Raw genomic sequence first — 11,386 nt, 5'->3', positions numbered from 1 at the left:
GCGACCGCGCCGCCCGGCTCCTTGCTCGCCTGGTGCATAGAGTAGATGACGAACAGCACCGGCGGAGCCGAGAGCAGCAGGATGTGGAAGAGCCAGAAGCGGTAGTGGGAGACCGGGAAGGCGCGGTCGTAGCAGACCTGGCGACAGCCCGGCTGCAGCGTGTTGCACACGAACTCCTCCTGCTCGTCCTCGAACACGGCGCCGCCCACCGTGGCCAGCACGAGGATGCGGAATATCAGCATGATCACCAGCCACAGGCGTCCCACGAGCGGCGACTGCAGCTGCACGGCGTCCAGCAGCGAGCTGAGGAACGTCCACTCCCCCATGGTACTAGGGACACAGGGCGGGGGTCAGAGGCCGTCGATCCGCGCCCTCCACCCCTCCATGCCCATGGGGTGGGACCAGTTAGACCTCCTCTAACTTGGGGCGAGTTGGGGGTCAGCTATGTCTGCGTTTAGCAGGGATTTTGTGGGAACAAAGGAGTTAGCGGTGGTGGGGGGCAGGAGGGGTTAAGTGATTCTCAATTATGGGTGTCCATCTCCCTGGGGCCAGTGGGTGCTGGAGAAGAGCTGATGGGTGCTGGGGAAGAGCTGCACCCTGGTGCTCTAGACAGACCGGTAGCCTGCTTATTTGGATCCTGTGCCCCGCCGGAGTCCCGATGTGTAGGGGACTTGGAGGTCAGCAGGGCCAACCCGACTGCATTTGTAGAAGCAGGAACCATCTGCACCCCGAGTGCTCAGGGCTGATTTCCATGGGCAGGGGTGGTGCCTGGAATCCAGGACTCCAGGCCCAATTTGGTACCCTAGGGAGAGAAGGGAGCCACAGACCCAGAGGGACCCCACCTCCTTCTTTCTCTGCCCTCGTTACTGCAATAATTCCTCTCAAAATTGTGGGGTGACACGAAAGTAGCCCTCTATTCCATAACTCTATCGAGATCCTTTGTCCTGAGCGTCCCCTGCTATCCGACCTCAATGAGGCAAGACTGCGGACCCAGCCCTCTCCCATCTCCTTCCTGGCGCCCCTTGGCTTCTAGTCTCCCACATCTCCTGGGAGCCTCCCAAAACTCATACTCACAAGCCCCACAGGCCCCTGTTGCTCCCAGGCCCTCAGCCGACCCCACTCACCCTGTGGCTGGAGCTGAGGTGTTAGAGCTGAGTGAGGGATCTTGGGAGACGGCTGGGACCTGTTCCTCCTGGTCCTTCTTTCATTTTCCCTTTCCGCTTTGGCCGGGATGGATGACAGGACAGGATGGCCGAGAGGGGCTAGCTCTCCCCCCTCTCTTAAAGGGACAGGGTGACCCTGTTGGCTGGGTCCACCCTTGGGAAAAGCCGCAGGGCCACGCCCCTTGCTGGGCTCTGCCAGCTCTCCCTTTCCCTCCATCCCCATCCTGCATGTTGTGTCTGGAAATGGGGGAGGGGGTTAACCAGAGCTGTATCCCTTATCGAGGGAACCACATGGAAGCCCATCCCCAACAGACTTCCCCCAAACTGGAAGGCCTAGATCTACCATGAACCATCTCCTTCGAAGGCGGTCTTCGCTATGAGGGAGGTTTGGTGCTGGTGTTGGGGGTACTGGTATTTTAAGAAGCGGCACACACCTAGTGACTATGATTCCAGCTCTGCTACTGACCTTTGACAAGTCACTGAGCTCTTCTGGGCCAGAGTCTCCTGGCTTGTTAATGGAGGAGGCTGGGCCAGCTGACCCCCAAGTTTCCTTCCATCTCTACATCTTAATGCTCAGGTCCCAGTCATGTTACAGAGAACAGAAAGAAAACTGCCACATGGAAAAACATTAAGGGATCAAGAGTGGCTGGTGGCCTTGGTAGTTAAAGAAAAGCTTTTGCTTCCTTCCTGCTTTTCTGTAATTTCCAGACTTACTACAATGAGCATGTTATTTCATAAGAGATAAAAGCTTCTCTTCCTCCATCCTGCTCTGAATCGTATCATCTTTGGGTTCAGGTGGCAGGAGAAGCCGTCCTATAGGGGAGGAGAGCTAGGATGACCCATGATGACCTGAGCAGCCAGAGAGGGGACACTCTCCGGTAGATACTTTTTATTTGTCCCTTCTGCCTTTCTAGGTGTCTTCCCAGACCACACACCATTTCCCTCCCTCACGGGGGCACCTGCTCTGGGCCACGCCCTGTACAGAGCCCATCACATCTGAGCCACTGAGGGGCATGGGATCCCTGGCAGAAGGGAAGCTGAGACTCAAAGAATCTATGCCACTTGCCCACAGTCACACAGCCAGGAAATAGCAGGCGCCAGCCTCATGCCTGGCCTGACTGGTTCTGAGTTCATACTCTTAAGCCCATCATGGAACTGTCCTCCCTCCAGCCTGGCTGGCTTTCCCAGGTGGTATCCTAGGGCCTGTTCGTCCCCAGAGCTTTGGCCGGACTGGTGGGCCGTGCCTGCCCTGCTTTGCCTGCTCAATGACATTTCTTCTCCCCTTTGGTCAGGGGGACTGTATGATTTTCCATGTTGACAGGGACCCCCTGGCCTGATTTTAGGGAGGGGTCGGAAATGTGCCTTTTACCCACAGTGGTTCAGGGGCCCAGCCCCGCCTGGAAAAACCCTAGGTCAACCCTCTCCGCCTTTGTGCAGGGTTCCCTTGGGAGTGGACCTGGGTGGGGAGACACTACCCTGGATGAAGTCCAGAGGAAAGTGCATGCTGGGGCCCCACATTCCAAAAACAGGAAGTGAGGTGGGGGCCCTGCCGATCTCCCATCCTGATCCCCCTCCTGCTTTTGGCAAAGCTGCTCCCTGACCCCCAACCCCAATCCCCAGCTGTGGGGGCACAGGGACACACCTGATCTCCCTTGACTGTCCAGGAATGGTCCCTACTCTGTCCCCATGGCCTCTGCTGGATCAGGCCACTGGCCCAGCCTGGAAAAACCCCATCAACCCCTTCTGCCTGTTGGGAGTGGAAAGTGGCAGAGGTGGTAGGCTTGGGGGAAGGAGGTGGAGAGCCCATGGTCACCCTGTGGCATACCCGAGCTCTGATGCCACAGGGCCAGACACAGGAGACTGCAATCTCGGGCCCATCCTCCTTCCCAGATAGCGCTGTCCAGCCTAGGAGGAGGTGTCGCTGATGCTAACCAGGGCTGGCGGCATATGGCCCTGTTCTTGGCTGTACTTGAGGTCTGGGGCTGGGCTGAGAGGCCCATACTGCCCTGGTCCATGTTCAGTCTCTGTCCCAGACACTATTCTACCCCTTCTGGCTGTGGATCCACTTCTCACATCTGCTGCTCATGGACACACATATGCAGACACATATGTGTAAGCCTTTACAGGGACGTTGCCTTTTAGTGTGGCCTTCCCTAGCTGCCCTAACTGGAATTTAAACCCCTACTTCCCGTCCCTTTTCTCGGCTTTATTTCCTTTGCACTGATCAGCACATAACATACTTTATGTTTTTCTTATATATCCTGTGTAGCATCCTTCTCTTCCATTAGCATGTAAGCTCTGTGAGGGCAGGGATTTGGGGCGCTTTATTCACTCTCCTGTCCTCAGGACCTAGAACAGATCCTAGCACATAGTAGATGCTCAATTAATATTTATTGGGTGGATGAATGAATGAAGTGGGGTGGGAGACTGAGGAGGGTGCAGATCTTCTCTGCCCCAAGACAACGAGAACTCTGGTGGGTCCCCTGCTTCAGTTGCTTATTCCGGTGTCCCCTAGAGCTGTGATCACTGGGGTGGCCAATTTAGTCTGAGATCAGTAATCAGGACGTCCAGTCTTGGGTAGAAGTAAAAACTCCAGAATGGATTAATGGTAAAATTCTCCTGCCCCCAGCTCAGCCTGGGCGGGAAGGGGGAGAGGGCGGCAGGCGGTGGGCGTGGTTGCTTCTCCTTGGGGACTTCTCTTCGTCCTCGGCAGCCCCTCCCCCGCCTGGCCACACAGTTTCTGACTCTTCAGACTCTTCCAGGCTGGAAAACCCTCCAGGTAGGACCACCTTCCGTTCACTGGTCACCCCTGCTTCTCTCTTGTTTGCCCCGGCCCCCGGCTTTCACTGGGACCGGCTCGATGGCCAGGCCTTACCTCCTCCCTTGGCTTTTTGCAACGGCAAAAGTACTAAACAGTGGCTTACACCAGAGAGAAGCTTGTTTCTCCCTCACATAACAGGAGGAGGGCGGTGGGCCTTTCAGAGCTGGTGGAAAAGTGCCCCAGGGCACAGGCTCTTTCTAAACCCCTCCCTTGGTGTGGTCCTGGTCCTCCTCCATGTTCCATAGATTATTCCTATCCAGGGAGCAGATGAAGGAAGGGATGAAGGCGGAAGAAATAGATGCAAGGACTTCTTTCTCTTAGAAAAGTCCTGGGAAGTTGCAGTGTGACCCATCTGCTCACATGTCGTGGGCCAGGGTGGCCTTCCGCAAGGAAGGCTGGGAAATGTAGTCTTTATTCTAGGCGGCCTTGCACCCTTGAAGGGAGAATTTAGCCTTAATTGTCACAAATCTGCTTCTAGTATTGGCCCTCCACGCTGACTTGGGGAGTCAGAGACTCAGTTCCTTCTGAGTCTGACCCTAACAGCTGCGCCTGTCCAGTTTCTTCCTCAGGATGAGGGAAACCTCCTGTCTTGCTTGTCGTCTTACCCACAGGCCCTTCCTCCACATGCCTCTACCAAGTCCCGTCCCCGCTTTCTCGTGCTTGAGCAGAGGAGTCATTACTGCCACTGGAGTAATCCCTCCCCTGGTCTCTTCTCCTCACGTCACCCATTTCTAGTTGTATATGTAGCAACTTTGCTCAGTCAGGACAATAACTGGGCCTGATGGTGGCTGGGCCCTACAGGCAGCCTCATCTGAGCCACTGAGGGGCATGGGATTCTCTCTATTCCTTTCCTTGAAAGCCCAGAATGAACTGACAGAAGAAAGAAAGTGCTTTAAGGTTGGGATGAGGAAGGATAAGGATCTGAGTTATCAAGAGATGTCTTTCAAAGTCCCTTTCCCCCTCCATGCAGCTCTGGATGACCCGTGTTTGTAAGTGCCAAGTGGTATAAGCAGCCGCAATCACTGCCTGTAGCCTGAGGTCCCTGACTGTCTCTCCATCACCCCCGGGACAGAGGTGGGATCAGGTTAGCTCAAGATCAATTCTCGGGCAGACCAAAGTAACTCCCTCCCTGAAAACAAGACTCCTGGGTCCAAAGGACTGCCCTCGGCCAGGCCCTGGAAAGTCACAGACAGTTACTAGAGGCAGAAGACAAAGTCACCTGTGTATGACTTTGAGCTTCTTTTTTTCCATCTAAATTAGTATTTACTGTTATGTTCTTTTACACTCACAGGGTGTTTTGGGCCACCTTGAGGCCAATGAAGTTACTATCTTATTCAAAAGAAACAAATTGGACTCCAGAAAGTACTGATGAAAAATGTAAAGGGGAATGTAAAATGACATGACTGCCTTGAAAAGTTTGGTAGTGTCTTATAAAGGTAAACACATACTTAACGAATGACCCAACAGTTCCATGTTGAGGTATTTACCCACGTGATATGAAAAAACATGTCTATAAAAAACATTTTCAATCTAATGTTCCCAACAACTTTATTTATAATAGGCTCAAACTGGAAACAACCCAAACGTCCATCAACAGGTGAAAAGATGAACAATCCATATAGTGGAATAATATCCAGCAATTAGAAAAGAAGGAACTGCTGATATATTCAATAACATGGATAAATTTCAAAAACATTATGCCAAGTGGAAGCCAGACACAAAAGCATACATGCTGTATAATTCCATTTATATAAAGTTCTAGAATAGGAAAAACTTGTAATGATAGGAATCAGATTAATGTTTGTCTGGGGTTGGGGTCAAAGAGACACATAAGAACTTTCTGGGGTGATGGAAATATTTTATGTCATGATTGTGAGGGTTAGTGGTTAGGCAGGAGTATACGTTTGTCAAAAGTCATCAGTCTGTACACTTAGAATGAGTACATTTTATGTTATGTAAATTATATCTCACTAAAGTTGCTTTAAAAAGAAAACCGTAATGTTGGTTGGCACGGAAATCCTTCTGAGGAGGTGACGAGAGAGAGTCAGCTTTCTTTAAGTCAAGGCGCATCTCTCTCTCTCCACCTCTCTGGGCAGGCTTCTTTCTCCTTCCTGTCCTCACACACTCCGGTTGGTCACCTGTTCCCCTTGATCACCTGCCTCTTTCCCATTCTTTATGAAATGCGCCTATCAATTTGAGTCTGATAGTCTGAAGGGGGTTTTATGGCCCAAATCAATATCCTTGGGTTTGAATTTATATTCAATTTATTAAAAATTTAAATTAAAAAAAACTTTTTCCTTTTAAGCCTTTAAATCCAACTTACATATTGTTTTTCTATTTATACATTTAATACTTTGAGTCTAAAAATAAATCACTTTAACTTATTCTTTAATTAATATTATCTCATAATTTTGGGAAATTAAATTTTCCTAAGCAATGAACACTAATGACAAACCTGACTAATTATTGTATTTCCAAACATTTCCAATGCCTGATGGACTTACAACTCTGACAAGTAATATCTTCATATGCAACTCCTGTAAACCTAATAAACCAAATGTGCAAATGTAGTAGTTCAAGTTCTTTCTAATTTTACAGTAGTGTTTACAAATTTGATCAAAAATATTAAACCTTTTAAATTAAAATTACACCAAAAATAAATTTAAATCAAAATTACAAGGCTAATCAGATTTCTTGATGCCAAATTCTCCTTAAGCATCAGCGACTTTCAAAACATGTAATATGAACACATTATCTGGGATGATTATAAATTTATTCCTAAATTTAACACAAAATTATAAATTCTGTGGGTTCGAATACTTCATTTCTCTATTTCTATCTTGACCTTTAAGATTGTAGTGTCATCTACCCAGCTCAGAACAGTTTAATCATGTCAGGTGGACTGAGAATTTCTAAATCAAACATCAAGATGGAGATTCAGGGTTAGATTCAAGACTCAGACTTGGGACCAGGTTGACTCCTTTCTTGTGGCTGAGCCCTGTCTGCTTTGTCACCGGGGTCCTCAAGCTCACCCCTTTCAGTGGGAATTTGTTTTATAATTCAATCTGTCTGATTGTTTGCTTCTGATTAGTTTCAGGTAAAATGTTTTTGAAGAGATTACTACATAGGACAAATTATGTCACTTTGTCTCATTATTGGAGTATTAAATTTGATCACTTAGTTAATGTGGTGTCTGCCAGGGCTCTCCATCATATATGTAACTTTTTGCTTTGGAATTTATTAAAGGTATGTGTTCATGTTCTCATTTTTAGTCTTTTCCTGTTTGCTTCATGTCTCTTATTTGGCAAAGACAATTACGAAGCACATAATTTGGATAAGTCCTCCCTGAATTCTATAACCATACACATGGCAATGCAACCGTTTCTTCATCCAGTTCAAACTCCTCTGTTCCATCTGGCAAGAAAAGATGTATTAGTGGTTTCATGGAGATTCTTCAAGATAGGATCATAGTCTCCCCAAGGTGCACTGAAAATCTCTCCCCAATAACCACAGTGCATGTTTTGGTTAATTCCAGATCATATTGGTAGGTGACATCTTTAGTTCTCTTAAGTGGGTCTCTGCATAAAAACAATCTGAGATCACGGCATCTCTAACACAGAGGTCAGAGTATCACTTAGGAGGAATATTGGCCGCCATTTTCCACTCACTTTTGTTCATGCTGGATTTTCCACAATTGAGGACCCAGCTACTGTGTCAGAAGGGAGTTTTATGTACTATACAAAATGCTATACGAAAGCTGTAGCCTAAGCAAATGACCTGCTTGCTAGTCTGCCTCATGGCCACTGCTGCAGCCCTCGGAAAGTGACTCAGTGAAGAGGTTCAGTATTATCACATGACTGCAGTGTGGGCCACAACTGCTGAGCACAGTGCCACCTTTGTCTGCTCATCCTCCTCGGTGTCATACCTTTCGGTGGTCCTCTGATTAAGGTCTCTGCCTACACTCTCTCCTCCAGTTTATAGTTGTAGCTTTCATAGCAAATCAAAGATGGCCTTACGTAGACAAAAAACATCAGGGTCTTTGGAAATCTTGTGGTGCACTAGACCAGGAAAAATAATTTCAGATCCGAAGGCAGCTTGAAGTTGGCTTGTTTTTAGACTCCTTGTTTCCCAGAGCAACTTGACTGCTGGTTCAAGTGCTGTCATTATCAGGACTTACAGCTGTGTAACCTTTATGCAAATCAGCTGGTGGGCAGCTCTTTAAATCAGCTGTGAACTTTTTTGTATCTGGGGGTTGTATAAACAGAAAAAATTAAGACTACAAGGCTCTTTAGAAGATGTTTTAATGGAAATTTTCATCTCTTTAGTTATCCCAAGAGGACCCACTTTGATGTGGTTGAGAAATGTTGGAAGGTGATTCTGGGTTGAGCTCTAGCCACCGCTCAGTAGCTTCACGAACTGTCCTCTCATTTTCCACAGGTAAATGGTCACCACTGACGCCTATCAGTAGGTCACGTGGCAGATACATGGAAGCTTTCTGGTGGTACCCAGAAGTGAACTTGTGCCCAATAATCTTTTAGCATCCTATTTCCTTACAAACGGTTAGGCAGAACTCAACAATTCTCTGCCCTTATTTTTTATTAAATACTTTTGACATTGTTGCAACACATCTTCTCCTTGTAGCAAACATATTTCATAAAACTGTTGTACAGTGCTGTCATTTATTGCCAAATTACTGTGTGTACACAAGTTACTCTCATCTATAAGGCAGTACAGTGACACCAACATTCCCTAGGTGTGAATGTGTTTCTTATTACTAATTCACTCATGAACATGACCTGAAGTAAGAACTGTCTACAGCCATGCTACCTTGAATGTGCCCGATCTCGTCTGATCTCGGAAGCTAAGCCGGGTCGGGCCTGGTTAGTACTTGGATGGGAGACCACCTAGGAATTCTGGGTGCTATAAGCATTTAAAAAAAAAAGAATGACACATTGCAAGAACGATCTTATGACAATGGGGTTCAATGCCTTCGATAGCAAACACTACGCCAGTGAAGAACTGCTCTTTGTTAAAGAGTTTTAACTGGTCCAGCAAAGATACAGCATATTCAAGATCGATCTCTTGTGATAGATATGACTGTATCCTATGAATATCTTTAGAACGAGATTGGAAAAATTAGTCTTTCTAATGAAAGAGGATCGAGTGAAGGATTCCTAAGAAAAAAGAAACTCCAAGTGAACTTATTTGCAGCATTGAGAACCGTGGCTGGCATATCCACTGTCCCAGGTCATCTTGGGTTTTTTAGATACTAAAATGGACTTTAGAACCAATAGGATATAGATTAAGTCCTCATTTAATGTTGATGATAGATGATGTAATTCAGTCCAAGTTCGAAGGCCTGACACCCGGGAGCACAGATGTCCAAAAGCAGACTGAATGTCTTAGCTGAGAGGCAGCAAATTTGCCCTTCTCCCACCTTTTTCTATTCAGGTCCTCGATGGTTTAGATGATGCCCACGTGCATTGGTGAGGGTGATCATCTTCTTTGCTCAAGTCTACTGATTCAAATGCTAATTTATTCTGGACACATTGTCACACTCAGAAATCATATTTTACCAGCTATCTGGGCATCCTTTAACCCAGTCAAATGGATGCATACAATTAGCCATCACAGTTTTTCAACACAGCCTGCAGACATCTTGCTCAGGTTTGTAATGGTGCAGCACATGAGTGAAAGAGAAAAATACTTGAGGTTGATTCCTGGAGTGGTACCAGTTCGGTATCACATTAAAACGAGAACTTATACATTAGTTTTATAAGCAGAAAAAAATATAAAGTTATTTTCATTTTGAAAGAAATGTTTGAAAGAAAATGTTAATTTTTGTAAAATATAGGAAAATGCAGGAAAAAAACCAAAAATCACTCAAATTTCATTATTCAGAGAAAAGCAGCTGACATTTTGCTGCAACCTGCAATAGGTCTTTCCATGCATATAGCGTTGGCTCTCATATTTTAGCGTGTATCAGAATTAACTAGAGTGCTTGTTAAAACAAATACTTTTAAGTCAGTTCTGGGGTGGGCCCAATAATTTGAATTTCTAACAAACTCTCAGGTCATGCTCATACTGCTGGTCGAGGGACCACACATAAAGCACTGATATATAGTTCACACTTTTGCTGTTCCAAGTAGGGTCTCCAACCAGCAGCATTGACATCACTTGGGGACTTGTTAGTAATGCAATCTCTGGCCCCACCCCCAGACTTACTGACTCAGAATCTGCAGTTTAACAAGATCCCTAAAGGATTTGTAAATCCAAATTTTTGAGGAGCACTGGTTTATATTTGAGCCTCATACTATCTAGCCTTTCCTCCCTACTTTGCTGCGGTATGAATTACACAAAATAAGATGCACTATTTTATAAGATAATTCGATGAGTTTTGATGAATTATATAGGATAGTTCTGTATCTCCCCCTCCCCCAACATGACTTTCCCATGTTGTTAAATGTTCTGCTGTTCAGTTTCTCACTAGTGTAAATAATGCTTCTGGACACAAATGTTTTTTCAGACTTCAGAATAATTTTCCAAAAGTAGAATTACTGAGGAATGGGATACTGGGCAGACAAGAACAGATGTCCACTACTCTAGAAGAAAGTGAATTAAAATTTTTTGTGTTAGGGTTTCAGGAAAAATGGCAAGAAATCACTTCAAAAAAATTCCATTGCAGAACAGTGGGATGTAATGCATCTTAAAAAACAAAAAAAGCTTATTAGTCTTACTAGCTTTGTGTATCACTTATCAACTAATACCATTTTTGGATCCCTTACTTTCCCTATAACCATTCTTTTGTAATTTCTAATCTATGTGATATCTATTTATCTAGGCGATGTTTCACATGTGTAGGAAATAACTACATTCTATAAAAGGTCTAAATGTGCATAACCACCAAGGTTACTAGTACTAGAATTTTTATCTCCTAGAATATCAGTGGCTTAAAAAATGAATAGTCAAGGAATGTATTCACGAGGAGTCTTTTTAGTTAGCAAGTACTTTAGCGTTCAGGAGCAAACTTCTACTTTCAAAAGGGAAACATTTCTGATATTTTCCTTTCCAAAGAGTTTACATCTTTTTTCCCATTATTTATTTTGTACAAATACGTATTTACCAGACAGGGATTTCATCTTTGATTTGCTTTCTTTACTCAGCAATGTTGTATATTTTCAAGTCAATAAATAACATATATGATCATTCTTAATGAGTAACTGGTATTCCTCATTGTACTATAATTTAAACCAATTGTTTTACTAAATGTCTCCTATTGCTGAACATTTAAGTTTACTATCAATTTTATTGTTACACTTAAGTAATAAGCACCTTTGTATGTGGCTTTTTTGAGATAATTGTAGATTTACATGTAGTCGTGAGAAACAATACAGAGATCTGC

General features: G+C 45.3%; 1 protein-coding gene and 1 pseudogene across 1 annotated transcript in view; one reads left to right on the top strand and one right to left on the bottom strand.

The window, feature by feature from the left end:
* Positions 1–326, bottom strand: part of GJD3 (gap junction protein delta 3) — a 1,641-nt gene extending 1,315 nt beyond the window's left edge. Inside the window, exon 1 of the mRNA XM_015599102.1 lies at positions 11–326. Within this exon, the coding sequence (XP_015454588.1) occupies positions 11–326 (316 nt within the window). The remainder of the gene's footprint in view (positions 1–10) is intronic.
* Positions 327–8,794: 8,468 nt separating this feature from the next.
* Positions 8,795–8,913, top strand: LOC112473262 (annotated as a pseudogene).
* The last annotated feature ends 2,473 nt before the right edge of the window (positions 8,914–11,386 follow it).

Source organism: Pteropus alecto, unplaced genomic scaffold, assembly GCF_000325575.1.
Source record: "Pteropus alecto unplaced genomic scaffold, ASM32557v1 scaffold98, whole genome shotgun sequence".
NCBI lineage: Eukaryota > Metazoa > Chordata > Mammalia > Chiroptera > Pteropodidae > Pteropus > Pteropus alecto.
The sequence above is the reverse complement of the archived record's forward strand: the minus strand, read 5'-3'. Positions and strand labels throughout refer to the sequence as shown.